General features: G+C 36.5%; 1 protein-coding gene across 1 annotated transcript; it reads right to left on the bottom strand.

Annotated features, from left to right (window-relative positions):
• Positions 1-7,353: 7,353 nt before the first annotated feature.
• LOC149498323 (cytochrome P450 CYP749A22-like) lies at positions 7,354-15,327 on the bottom strand. The gene is made up of 6 exons (XM_089717297.1): positions 15,219-15,327; positions 15,011-15,136; positions 8,300-8,397; positions 7,985-8,217; positions 7,523-7,922; positions 7,354-7,419 (listed from the first exon to the last, which is right to left on the bottom strand). The coding sequence occupies exons 1-6, from the start codon at positions 15,310-15,312 to the stop codon at positions 7,354-7,356; spliced, it is 1,017 nt and encodes a 338-aa protein (XP_089573423.1). The 5' UTR covers positions 15,313-15,327.

Raw genomic sequence — 15,327 nt, 5'->3', positions numbered from 1 at the left:
TTCCATTACCACCACCTAGTTCAGCTATTAGGGCAGTCCTTTGGGCGGCCAATGCCTCATTCATTCTAACCTCCATTCTGGCCTCCAGTTGTTCAATGAGGTTTTGGATGTCAGATAGTGATGCCATTGGTGCAATCGGGCTTGTTGGACTTGTGGGTGAGAGCTCAGTTGGTGTTTCGGGTACAGGTGGTCTTTGGAGGGGTACCTGTAAAAGGACATAGTCAAAATGATTAGACTATCCTATATAAGGTGTTTTCATAGGGTATGTGAGATAGTGTGAGGTAGGGTAGTGTAAGGGTAATGTATTTGGACTTGACCCTTGTGATGTGGGGTGGTAGGACCAAACAATGTAGGGTAGCGTTGGTAGGGTAGGACACCTAGGATAGGACCCCATGGGATGTGATATGTAAGGTAGAGTGCTTAGGGCTGGACACCTCGACTTTTCGTAAGGCCCTAAGTTCTCAGAGAAATTTTTTTTTTGGGCCTTAGGGGCCAAAATGTGAATTTTTGGGCCTTTGAGGCCAAAATGTGAATTTTTGGGCCTTTGAGGCTAACAAGTGAATTTTTGGGCCTTTGAGGCCAACATGTGAGTTTTTGAGCCTTTGGGGCCAAATTGGGAATTCTCGGGCCTTTGTGGCCAAATTGGAAATTTTTGGTCCTTTTGGGCCAAATTGGAAATTTTTGGGCCTTTGGGGCCAAGATGTGAACTTTTGGGCCTTTGGGGCCAAGATGTGAATTTTTGGGCCTTTGGGGCCAAAATGGGAATTTTAGGGCCTTAGGGGCCAAGATGTGAATTTTCGGGGCCTTTGGGGCCAAAATGGGAATTTTAGGGTCTTAGGGGCCAAGATGTGAATTTTCGGGACCAAAATATAATTTTTCAGGTCTTAGGGACCAAAATATAATTTTTCAGGTCTCAGGGACCAAAATGTGATTTTCCAGCTTTAAAATGGAATGTTTTTTTTTCAAGATTCTCTTTTCTATCATTTTCCAGACCCCCTTTTTTTTGTGAAGTATGGGATGAATGCGTGAATGCGCACAACATCACGTCATAATCTGTTCATGATATGCTTCACATCATTGGGTGCATACAGTCCTAAGGGATAGGTTCTATAGGCTATGACGCAAATAAAGAATAGGCTTATAAAGGGACCCTTGAACCTTGAGCATGGATATACCTAACCACATGTGAAATAAATAGTTTCGCGTGGGTCCAACAGTACGCATGCCCATGGGCCATCCCTACAAGGATTAGGGATGGTTTGCGGTAACAGGGAGGACGCTTTGGCTGTCCGTCGACATAATCAAAGAGACCTGCCGATCAGCGCTACTTGCTATCCAGACTCAGAAGTTTGAACAGAGAGAGAAGAAATTCATTTGAAATTCATTTTTTATACAATGGAGAAAAGGATTCTCAATCGTGCAAATAAATCAACAATCTAAAATGCTTTAATTAAATTGTACAATTAAGTCCACATTCTCCTTATCCATATTCTTAAAGAAAGAATACTTGATTCAATGTTAGGGTCCCCTGCAAAACAAAGCATAGTAAAATAATGCCCTAAAGAAGGGCTAGTTAGTTTACACAGCAATTGTAGTCCTCTTTATGCAAAATGATTACATAGTTCCCCAGTAGAGTCGCCAAACTGTGAACCCCTCCCCAAAATATCAAGGCATATGAATGCATGTGACTAAGGGCAGAAATGCACGTGAATGTATGAGTCGTCACCTTGTTTAGTTATTTTAGGGTGAACTAGGAAAAACCCTAAGTTGACTCCAATTTTAATTAACCTAATTATTAGATTAATTATCCCAATGTTAAGGCATGGTCTACGAACCCGAGGTGGATCCCGAGACTATGTCATGCTGATGAACTAACCAAAACAATGAATGCTTTGCAGGATAAATGATGCAATTGGACCAGTGAAAGTGTTTATCTGATTTTGACTTGCCGCTCGGGGTTAAATCCCTAATGTGCCTACGTACTTCCGTTTGAATGGAAGATCAAAGTCAACGTAGTTCGATATGCCTTTTTAAAAGGGCTTTGAATGGGTATGCTTAATGCATGGGTGTGTGTATGCTTCGTGCATTTTGTTTAGGCATTTTGCCAAAGAATTGATTTTTAGGCATTTGATGCCAAAAGTGTTGGTTTTAATGGCTTTTAGCCAAAAAGATTGATTTAGGCAATTGTTGCCAAAAATTGATGTGATTTAGGCAATTTATTGCCAAAAATTGGTTAGGCGATTTGTCGTCAAAGTGATTAAGGCATTTGTGCCAAAAGTTGGTATTGGAAGGTGTTTAGCCAAAAGATTTAGGCAATTTGTTTGCCAAAAGTGATTATTTGGGCGTTTGTCGCCAAAATGACTGATTTAAGGCTTTTAGCCAAAATGAATTGATTTAGGCAATTTTTGCCCAAAGTTGATGTGATTTAGGCGATTTATTGCCAAAAATTGGTTAGGCGATTTGTCGCCAAAGTGATTAAGGCATTTGTGCCAAAAGTTGGTATTGGAAGGCGTTTAGCCAAAAGATTTAGGCAATTTGTTTGCCAAAAGTGATTATTCGGGCGTTTATCGCCAAAATGACTGATTTAAGGCTTTTAGCCAAAATAAATTGATTTAGGCAATTTTTGCCCAAAGTTGATGTGATTTAGGCGATTGTCGCCGAAATGATTGTTTGAAGGCTTTTAGCCAAAAGATTGATTAATTCTAAGGCATTTTGCCAAAGCTTCTGATTTAAGCGATTTGTCGCTAAAAAGTGGTTAATCTAATTTATAGGCAATTTGTTTGCCAAAAATTGATTGAACCGTGGGCAATTTGTTGCCAAAATGTGGTTGATTTAATTGTAGGCAATTTGTTGCCAAAACGTGATTGATTAAGGCTTTTTAGCCACAATTATTGATTAATTGGACTTTAAGCCGGACTGTTCGAAATAAAGGCAATTAACCATAGTTATTAATTAACTAAGTCTTTTTATCCGATATTGTCGGAGTTTGGCATGAATACCACAATTATTGATTAACCGGGTATCTTAGCCTAAACATAATTAATTGAGGCAATTTATTTGTCAAATTCATGACGTGAATGCATTTATGCAGTTGTAGAATTTAGGAGTAGAAGAGAAATATGCATGAAGTGCTAAAATTAAATAGACAGGGTTTAATTATTACTTGGGTCAATCGTCGGCCACTTCTTAGCTCCAGATTAAGCTCCTCGTTTGGGGAATATTAATTAAAATTAATTTAATTTAAGTGACCAAGTATCACAACAACAAAGCAATAAAAACTAAATTAAAAATGCAGAAAAAGCAGTAAAAGAATCGCAAGGAGCGTAGGGGAGAAGGAGCATCCATCAACACAGACTGAGTGTGGAAAACAGAAGGCCCGGGGCTGCTTTTATAGGCAAAAACGGACTGTTTCGGCGGCCTGACCGCCGGAGCTCGGTGGCCGGGCCGCCGGATGCTCGGCGCCTGGGCCGTTGGGGCCGGTGGCTGGGCCGCCGGGTTTGTGGCTATGCTAATTTTTGTTCCGGAGGCTTTTCCGAGAGTTCCGGTCCAAAAAATATTCCGGGACCAGTTCTGCGACCCTCGTAATTTTTCGGACGTTTCAAGTACCATATTGGCATACTTTCGGTGAACTTTCCGAATGGCCTTTGGTCCGGCCGGACTGTTCGCAGTCCGGGAAAACTGGCTTTTTGAGCCTCAAAAATTAGGTATTCACAGGCGATTGCAGCCACTGTTGCCGGCGGCAGCAGCCGCCGGCGATAACGGATGCCGCCGCCTTTAAGGGCGACCACCACCGCCGCGGCCGGGAAAACTGGCCTTTTTTTTAGCCTCAAAATTTGAGTATTCACAGTCCGAAGCATCGAATGTGGTTAGTTGTAAATGGTTATTTAGAATCAAATATGATTCTACGGGTAATCTAGTCAGGTATAAAGCAAGACTTGTTGCACAGGGATTCACTCAAAGACCTGGTGTGGATTTCGATCAAACCTTCTCTCCAGTGGCAAAACATCCAACTATTCGGGTAGTACTATCAATTGCAGTAACGAAAGGCTGGAAATTAAGGCAAGTGGATGTAAATAATGCATTCTTACGTGGTCAACTCACTGAAACTGTTTATATGGACCAGCCGACGGGTTTTGTAGATGAAAAGGCACCCAATTTTGTTTGTCGATTGGAGAAATCCTTGTATGGGCTGAAGCAAGCGCCACGAATGTGGTATCATGAACTCAAATCATTTCTTCTTTCTGCTGGGTTTGTTCAATCTCACTCAGACACATGTTTATTTATTCAATCTGTAGGAAGTCATCTCCTATATATTCTTATATATGTTGATGACATAATTGTCATAGGGAGCAATGATTTACAGGTTGAGAAATTTATTTCAGCTCTAGGAAATCGATTCTCTATTAAGGATTTGGGCGAGTTGAGCTATTTCCTTGGTGTTGAGGTTGTTCGAACACCTAATGGGTTATTCTTGACCCAACAAAATTACATTCGAGAACTGTTGGAAAGAGTGAAAATGGAAGGTGCGAATTCCATTTCTTCCCCAATGGCACCATCAGTGACCTTGTCTTTAGATGATTCGGCACATATAACCGATGCTTCTATATACCGCACACTGATTGGGGGTCTTCAGTACTTGTTATTAACAAGACCAGATATTGCATATGTTGTAAATAAGCTGTCCCAATTCACTACTCGACCAACTGAAAACCACTGGACAACAGCTAAACGGCTACTGCGTTATTTAATTGGCACCTTCGATCATGGATTATTTCTACACAAAAATAGCAAGGGTGTGTTACATGCATTTTCTAATGCGGATTGGGCGGGGAACTGTGATGATAGAACCTCAACCAGTGCACATATCATTTATCTGGGTAAAAATCCGGTTGCTTGGGCTTCTAAGAAATAAAGAACTGTAGCTCGCTCCTCAACAGAAGCGGAATATCGATCGCTTGCTGCTACTTCTGCTGAGGTAATCTGGATTAAAAACTTACTCCAAGAGTTGCATCAAATAATAGAGGAAGTGCCAGTGATTTATTGTGACAATTTGGGTGCAACTTATGTTGCAACAAATCCAGTATTTCATTCACGCATGAAACACATAGCAATTGATTATCACTTTGTTCGCACTCAAGTTCAACAAGGCACGCTGCGTGTTTCTCATGTTTCATCAAAGGATCAACTGGCTGATCTATCGACGAAAGCGATGTCAAGTCGTGAGTTTCTTCGTTTGCAGTCCAAGATTGGCATTGCTCAACGTCCTGCCATGTTGCGGGGGTGTATTAGATAATCATTGTGAAACAGAATATTGTTTTGTAACTAGATATTGATAGGCTTGTACACTTTTGTATAGCTGTTTAGATAGGTCTCTCTCTTATCTCTTTCTGTATATAAAAACACTTACACATAATGAGAAAACAACAACTTCTCCAAATACTTTATTAAATACATACAAAAGGAATGTGTATGGTATACACAACTAGAAAAAAGGTCATAGTCTAAATTCGGAGAAAAGATATAAAACAGATTAATCAACTGTACAAAATATCACAGCACTTCCTCTCTAACAATTGGGTTTTTAATATGCAAATGAAGCATAATCTCTCAAACATATCATTTTAGCTTAAACATGTTCATCAATTATTGTTCGGCGGAGAACTATTGTTATGATATTATTGTTTCTCGTAGCTATATAGTAGTATTGTTATGGTGGCTTGGGTTAAACCACAAGCTAACATGCCTAGTCATTCTTTTGTTAGAGAGGCTGTTTCTTCAGCTCGTTTTGAGATTTGGAATGTAATTCCTCATTGAATGCAAACTAGTTTGGTTTCTGATTTAATTTAATAAAGCTTCTCCTCTGAAAAAAATTGTACTGTTATGGTAAATTACATTCTCATCCCTAAATTGCTCATATTGCAAATAATACTATAATCCCAAATGGACATTAACTCTTTGTAAATCAGATAGATTTAAATCCACAATTACGGAATGAGTTAACTATGGGCATAGTTAACATAAAATCTATCGACTTAACATGGTTGAGAGAGACTGGTAATTTTATGTTATTACCACTACTATGGTCCTAAATATTATGGTTCTACTGTAAATCTTGCTACAGCAATTATGGTTCTTTAAACCCATAGTGATGAACATTTTGATATGAAATTAACAGTAATTAGACAAATAAGCCTGAGTTCAATTTAGGGAAACAGTTGAGCATCGCTTGGCCTTTATAATGCCCTTTTATCATGGCCGATTGGTTTAAGTACCAGTATATTGAACTAAAAAACAACTCTTATATTCCATCCATCCCTGTTCAAAAAATTACAATTGCTATACTAGTTGGAATATGATTTACAAACTGTTATTTGATTCCCACTCCATATTTATCATAGCCCTGGGAATCCAGTCGAGCAGCACATATCAATATCAATATATACGTATTTTTCCTTCAATCTTACCACTTGGGCATAGTTAGAGCTATAAAATAGAAAATACTAAAAACAAAAAAATATAATATCCAAAATACATAAAGAGGAATAAAAATCAAAATAGAAAGCAAAAGAAAAAGAACCAAAAATAATCGATCTTCAGTTGGTAACTTCTAGATCAATCAAATTATGAGTACTTCCGGCCAGTAATCATATCCCCGGTAATTCCCCAAGCAATCTCATTTATTTAAAGGTATTTCATAAAATAGTTTTCACATTAAAAAAGCTTTTAAAATATAATTTAATACAGCCCTTGTTTTTCAATATTTAAAAATTCTTATATTTTTATTTAATTTATAATTAGAGATATATTCAGAAGAGTTCATGCATTTCAAAATTAAGTCCTCAAAATTAATAATTTTCCATTTTACGCCATCACCTAATTAAATATTTTACTAGATTCATGTGATGCTCAACTCCAGATCAAAGAGATGGACATTGACCCTGCGAATTATTATTCCTTGGTTTTAACTATCACAAAATAATTGCCTCGGGGATATTTTTTTGACTTACGTATGAATAATATCACGGTATGCCTTAAATCATTGAATTTTTAATCTCCCTGATAGAGATAATTATTGTGAATTAATTGAAGAAAGTGTATTCCTTTGGCAAACTATTTCATTATATTATAGAAAGTGTATTCCTTTGTGCCCGGGAATACAAGTTTTCTGGATAAGAATGTCCAAATTGGGTGGATCACTATACCTAGAACTTATAGCACATATACCTCTGTTGGAATGATAAACAATGAAATTTGAATGGGTTTGAAATAATCAACGGGATTTTATTAACTAGTTCCAATCATAAAGGGCACGTTATATTCTTGGAAGAACTAGTGGGACAACGGCCAAATAATTCAAAGAACCGTGCCATCTGTGCTATGAGCATATAACCTTAGAGTTTCATTAACAACCATATTCATCTGAAAGAAAAGATAGAAAAATAATAAACGAATAATGAGAATTAAATTGGAATGAAATAAGTATATATTTTACCAATGAATTAGATGTATATATTGTGCTTACAATCTTCAATTTGTTGATTTCATTTAATGTTGGATTTCTTCGGCCAAATAATTCAAGAACTTCCTTTCTTACTTTTTCTTGCCAATCTATGTGAATTGCTAAAAGAAAAATAGTCCAATTAAGTGCAGCACTAGTTGTTTCTTGTCCAGCAATATAAAATGTTTTGTACTCATCAACTATGTCGTTTATGGATATTTTCTTGCTCTTATTTGGATCCTGGTTTGCCTTAAGGAGCACTCCAAGAAAATCACTTCCATGGCTATCGGGTTCAGCCATCTTTGCTTCCTCCTCCCTCTTCCTTATCATCTTTAAGATGGATTCTCGTAACCTTTGTTCAAGTTTATCTGATTCGATATCATCCTTATTTTTATAAATTTCCTGCAATAGTGGAAGCAGACATCTTTAACTCAAACATTTCTGCATATAAAATAATTATCGAAAGGAGAAGAAAAAGAATCTTACTTTATCAAAGGAATTCTGACTTTAAAACTATTCTGGGAAGCAAGAATAAGAAGCTCCATTATCATGTCAAAAATATCCTGTGCTTCCGAATAGCTGTTTCCAAATGCTGTCCTGGAAATTACATCAGATGTTAATTGCTTGAATTCTTTCCATACATCAATCTCCTTGTTTTCATATTTCCTCCACCTTCCAAGCATCATCTCTACGCTTGTGATCATCACTGGAATCATATTCTGTAATTTAAATTGTTAAAATACAAGACATATTCTGGGAATTTATCCAGCAATAATAACAAAAACTAGAAGAAGAAATTACTTTTAACTTATCTCCATGAAATGTATGATTGGCTAGTCTTCGTTGCTTAATCCATTTTTCACCTTTAGTAGTTACAAGTCCATCCCCAAATAGTTTTTGTAAGAATTAATCTCAAATAATTCAATAATAACCTAGATCGTGCAAACCACTAGATTCAACAAAATAGATTGAATAAGAAAAGGTTGTGTACCTGACATCGTTGTTCGTCGATCTTGATGTATAGAATTAGGTTTGCAGCCTTCCAGAGAATTGAAGAATCGATTTTGCGGAAGCAGTACGAAAGGAACGTAAAACTGAATCGTATTCAACTCCTCTGGGGACCACGACCTTTATATACCTGTAGGGTTAGTACAATTTCTATTTCGGTCCTTTAACGAAATAGGAATTATATAATGGTCTCTACACTTAATATCTATAATTAGTTGATACCTCAATAGTCAATTATTCACAATCAAGACCACATTTGAAATTGACTTTACAATTGGACTGCTGTACATATTTAATTTTATATATTAAGCCCACAATAGAAAATTAAATCCAACAATCTCCCACTTGGGCGAACATATGTTAAATAAAATACATACACCAAAATGAGCTCAACAAACGCAGTCATACAAGGTATCCAAAAACAATCTCGTCCATTAGTTATATTGATAAAGAGCTGAAGAAACATTCGTCATAGATCTCATGACTAAGTTCATCATCAACTACATTACCAATACCCCTAAATGACACAGATTCATTATAGAAGTGTAGCATGAAAACTACATGTAATGTGATCATCATGTCTATTTCCAACTGGTCACCAACAAAAGTGAGATCAAGCAAAACAATAATAATAATACAGAGTGTAACCATCAACCAAAATGAGTACTCAACAAAATTTCATAATAAAACATATCCAAAATAAAATAGAGCATTCAAAAACATAATGTATGCATAAAGAGCAAACTCCCACTAAAACTAGACAGTCTCAAACAAAACGATACCCATATGAGCGGTGTGCTCATGGAAAACTTTCGGTATCACTGCCTTTGTAAGCGGATCCGCAATCATAGAGTTTGTTCCAATATGCTCTAAGGATATCTGTCCACTCTGTACCCTCTCCTTCACAGCCAAGAACTTAATCTCAATGTGTTTTGATCGAGAAGAGCTCCTGTTGTTGTTGGAGAATAAAACGGCTGACTTGCTGTCACACAATACAACTTCAGTGGTCTTTCTATTCCACCTACTACACGCAGCCCAGTGACAAGGTTTCTCAGCCAAATAGCTTGATTGGATGCCTCATAAGATGCTACAAATTCAGCTTCCATGGTGGAGGTTGCCACTAGAGTTTGTTTCACACTCTTCCAAGAAATAGCACCGCCAGCCAATAGAAAAACGTAGCCAGATGTGGATTTTCTACTATCTTGGCATCCAGCGAAATCAGAATCAGTATACCCAATGATCTCAAGCTGATCTGATCTCCTATATGTGAGCATATGTCCCTTAGTCCTCTGAAGATATCTCATGACTCTTTTGGCTGCTTTCCAATGATCCATTCCTGGATTGCTGAGATATCTACCTAACATGCCAACTATAAAAGAAATGTCTGGACGAGTACAAACTTGAACATACATAAGACTTCCTACAGCTGACGCATAAGGAACCTTTTGCATTTCCTGAATTTCAAGTTCACTCTTTGGACATTGTTGATTACTAAATTTATCACCTTTTGCAATAGGGGTATCCAATGGTCTAGAATTCTGCATACTAAATCTCTTGAGCACTTTATCAATATAGCTCTTTTGTGATAATCCAAGAATACCTCGAGAACGGTCTCGATGTATCTGAATCCCTAAAACAAAAGAAGCTTCACCTAAATCTTTCATCTCAAAATGCTTTGAAAGAAAAATTTTGGTTTCATGTAGCAAGACTTTACAATTAGTAGCAAGAAGTATGTCATCCACATATAAGACCAAAAAGATAAACCTACTCCCACTGAACTTATGGTACACACAATTTTCAACAGTATTTGCCTCAAAGCCAAACGAGACAATTACTTGGTTGAATTTAAAGTACCATTGACGAGAAGCTTGCTTGAGTCCATAAATGGATTTCTTTAATTTGCATACCAGATGTTTTGGATCTCCAATTATAAAACTTTCTGGTTGCACCATATATATTGTTTCATCAATGTCGCCATTGAGAAACGCAGTCTTAACATCCATTTGATGAAGCTCAAGATCAAGATTTGCAACTAAGGCCATGATTGTCCTAAAAGAATCCTTCGAAGAAACTGGAGAGAAGGTTTCTTTATAGTCAATCCCTTCCTTTTGAGTAAAGCCTTTTGCTACAAGACGTGCTTTATATCTCTCCACATTACCTTGAGAATCCCTTTTGGTTTTAAATATCCATTTGCAACCAATGGGTTTCTTTCCTTCAGGTAATTGAACAAGATCCCAAACTTGATTGTCTTGCATAGACTTATACTCTTCGTTCATTGCCTCAATCCACTTATGAGAGTCAGAACTCTGCATGGCATGATAGAAACTAACTGGATCATCATCTATCATGTCTACAGTATCCTCATGTTCCTGAAGAAACACTATATAATCATCTGGAATAGCACTTCTTCTCTCCCTAGTAGATCTCCTCAAAAGCATTTGAACAGACTCTAATTCTTGAGGTTGTTGAATTTGTTCTTGAGGAAGAATAGCATTGTCTTGAATTGGATCTTGAATAGTGACAGGAGCAACTGGAGTCTGTACGCTATCAGAAACAACAAAAGGAATGAGAACCGAATCATCCTTACTTGGTTCCTCTTCAAAGACAATGTTTCTTTCTTTATTTCTCCCTCCAAAATCAACATCCTCAAAAAATGTTGCAATTCTCGTTTCAAAAAAAGTTCTGGAAGTAGGATTATAAAACTTGTAACCCCTAGACCGCTCAGAATATCCAACAAAGTAGCTGCTGATAGTTTTGGAGTCCAGTTTTGTTTCATTCGGCTTGTAAGGCCTTGCTTCAGCTGGACATCCCCAAACATGAAGATGCTTTAGACTAGGCTTACGTCCAGTCCAAAGTTCATAAGGTGTTTTAGCAACTGCTTTAGATGGAATCCTATTGAGAAGATAAGCTGCTGTCTTTAACGCTTCACCCCACAGAGACTCTGGTAAAGTAGAATGACTAATCATACTCCTTACCATATCCATAAGAGTCCTATTACGTCTCTCAGATACACCATTCATGCTGGGAGTACCAGGCATTGTATATTGAGGGACAATTCCACATTCCTGTAGGAAAAGCGCAAAAGGTCCTGGACGTTGTTCGCCTGAACCGTCATATTTACCATAATATTCACCACCACGGTCAGATCGAACAGATTTAATCTTCTTTCCTAGTTGATTTTCAACTTCGGCTTTATAAGATTTAAACACGTCCAAAGACTCAGATTTTTCATGAATGAGATATAAGTAACCATAACGAGAATAGTCATCAATGAATGATATAAAATATCTTTGGCCATTTCTAGTTGCAATATGGAATGGACCGCAAATATCTGTATGAATCAGTTCTAAAACATTGGATGACCGAATGGCACCTAGTCTCTTTTGTTTAGTCTGTTTTCCTTTAATACACTCAATACAAGAATCCAAACCTGTGTAATCAAGTGTATCTAAGATACCATCAGAAACAAGACGCTCAATTCTCGATTTGGATAAATGACCCAAACGTCTATGCCAAAGTACAGCTGAGTTATCAATATTCAACTTTCTTTTGGTACCTCTTGTAGTAACATGCAGGGATTCATGATAACTAGTATCAATGTCTAACATATATAGATTATCACATTCATTCAAGCAACCAGTACCCAAAACTTTTGAATTCATAGATAAAGTGAATATACTGTCTCCAAAAGAACAATGAAAACCAGATTTGTCCAAAAAGGAAACAGAAATCAAATTCCTTCTAAAAGAGGGAATAACAAAAGTATCTATAAGATCCAAAAAATAGCCAGTACTTAAACATAATCTAAAATGTCCAATTGCCTCTACTTCAACCAGATCGCCATTTCCTACATAGACGTATCTTTCACCGTCAGTTGGCTTTCTGTAGTTGAGGCAGCCCCCTCTTTGCAAGCCAAATAGCAAATTTAGGACAGTCCTTTCTCAAGTGATCCGTCTTTCCACAAAAGAAGCATTTTGGCACATAAGGCTTCTTTTGTACTGGATCTACAGCAGTAGCAGCAGCAGGTTTCTCAATAGCCTTTTCAACAGTCTTTGCAAAAGGCCTCTTTCTTTTCTTGTTCTTGCCCTTCCCAGCTGAAGAAACAAAATGAGCACTCTCTCTTTTGTTAGAATTCATCTTTTCCTCCTCATCAACACAATGAGAAATGAGCTCGTTAAGAGTCCATTTATTCGGCTGACAATTATAGGAAGTCCTAATTTGTCCATACTGAGAAGGAAGAGAATTCATAACCATATGGACTAAAAGGTCATCTGGTAAAGCCATACCCAGCGCCTTCAGTCTCTTTGCAATCTGAGACATGCTAAGAATATGCTCCCGAACACCACCATTGCCAGCAAACTTCATGGAGGTTAATTTTCCTAAAAGTGTTCCCACTTCGGCTTTGTCATTCTTGACATAAGCCCTCTCCAGCTCGGCAAGATAGTTTTGAGCATTGTTCTTTTCAGCTGAGACAGAGTCTCGAACATGTTTTGGGACTCCTTTCTGCATGATCATCAGACCTAAGCGATTAGAACGCTCCCACTTCTCATACTGAACCCTTTGAACATCAGTGCTCGTATCAGTAAGAGGAGCAGGTTCGTCCATCCTGAATGCAAGATCCAAATCCATACAGCCCAGAAAGATCATAATGTCTGATTTCCAAGACTCAAAATTTGATCCCTCAAGTTTAGGGACACAATCAGGATTAAATGACATGTTAGCTGACATCAGAGAAAATAAACAAATAGATAAGTATAAGCTCACAATCCACAAATGAAACAATTCACATAAGTAGAGATTAAAAAATGGAAATAAGATACAGACACAACATTAATATTCTCATCTTTGGATGTAAAACATTAACTTGTAATTAGTATCTCAATGCAGCAATCAAATATTGATAACATAGTCCTGACAAATAATAAATCTTCCTTTGGGCCGATATATCATTGTCATGGAAAATAATCAAACAATTATCACATATTTATTGCCAAACATGTATTCAAAACTCAACCAGATAGCAACCTTCCTTTGGGCCGATTAACTATCCGCAATGAATTCTAATACACCTGTCTAATATTCTAAAATAAATCAATTCAAGCAATAGAGGTCACTTTGGTGACTTATTGATCAAATCAATTTATTTTAACAAATATCAAACACAATAGGGACTTAATCACTCCAAAATTTAATCTCAAGTCGACAAATTAAATCATTTAATTGTAATTAAAACAAAACAATTGCAATTAAATGAATTGATTGTCTAAATATTTAATAATCTAAAATTATTTAGTCCAAAAAAAATTATAATCTAGTCTTTAAGTCACTAAATTTGAGACTAAATTATAAAATAGGACTAAATATATTTGAATAAATAAAGTTCAGGGTCTAATCGAAAGAAAACAGAAAATTAAAGCCTAATCTGGAGTTACAGAAAATTTAGGGCCTAATCTGAAATTACAGAAAATTTAGGGCCTAATCTGAAATTACAGAAAATTTAGGGACCTAATCTGAAGTTACAGAAAATTTAGGGACCTAATCTGAAGTTACAGAAAATTAAAGGACCTAATCTGAAGTTACAGAAAATTAAGGGACCAATATGAAATTACAGAAAATTAAGGGACTAATAGGAAAAAAACATAAAATTAGGAATCTAATATGAAATTTTCCAGGGACCTAACTGTTATTTTCCATCCCTAACCTAAAAAACAAAACGATAAGGGACGGAAAATAACAGGTTCCAGCCCCTTTCCGCCGCCAACAATGGAGGTTTTTTTTTTTTTTTTTTTTTTTTTTTTAACAAGATCCAGCCAGCAAAGAAAAAAAAAATACCAAACGAACAATTAATCGTTAATGGCGTTAGTTCAAAACCTCTTACCTGTTCTTGGGAATCCGAAGAACAGTGAGAACAAAAATATATATATACATTTTTTTTTTTTTTTTCTTAAACAAAACCCTCAATCTATAAACAGTAGGGTAAACAAATAAATAAAAAAAAATACGAAAAACCAATCTAAAATCTAGCAATTATGCACAAGGCTCTGATACCACTTGTAAGAATTAATCTCAAATAATTCAATAATAACCTAGATCGTGCAAACCACTAGATTCAACAAAATAGATTGAATAAGAAAAGGTTGTGTACCTGACATCGTTGTTCGTCGATCTTGATGTATAGAATTAGGTTTGCAGCCTTCCAGAGAATTGAAGAATCGATTTTGCGGAAGCAGTACGAAAGGAACGTAAAACTGAATCGTATTCAACTCCTCTGGGGACCACGACCTTTATATACCTGTAGGGTTAGTACAATTTCTATTTCGGTCCTTTAACGAAATAGGAATTATATAATGGTCTCTACACTTAATATCTATAATTAGTTGATACCTCAATAGTCAATTATTCACAATCAAGACCACATTTGAAATTGACTTTACAATTGGACTGCTGTACATATTTAATTTTACATATTAAGCCCACAATAGAAAATTAAATCCAACAGTTTTATCATATATGATTCGAACTCCGGTTTTGGATACATTTTATCTTTATTGTTCAGTATCTCTTTAACCAGTTGAGGTTCAGTGACCACCAATCGAGGCCGAGGACCAAGCCAACTGATATAGTTCTTCCCTGCAACCAAATTGAAGATCAAGAATATTTAGTTGGAAATATTTCAATATTTGAGAATTTTAGTGAAAGGATCACAAGATACCATGTAGCTTTCTCCATAGATAATAGTGAGGCTGAATTCTGGAGAAAATTTGGTGTGATAATTCAATGGAACTATTGATGGATTCATCTCTCATTCTGATAGTATCTTT

The sequence above is a fragment of the Jatropha curcas genome, chromosome 2 (genome assembly GCF_041381405.1).
Source record: "Jatropha curcas cultivar XTBG-Jc1 chromosome 2, XTBG_Jcur_1.0, whole genome shotgun sequence".
Classification (NCBI taxonomy): domain Eukaryota; kingdom Viridiplantae; phylum Streptophyta; class Magnoliopsida; order Malpighiales; family Euphorbiaceae; genus Jatropha; species Jatropha curcas.
This window is presented reverse-complemented; position numbering and strand designations above follow the sequence as displayed.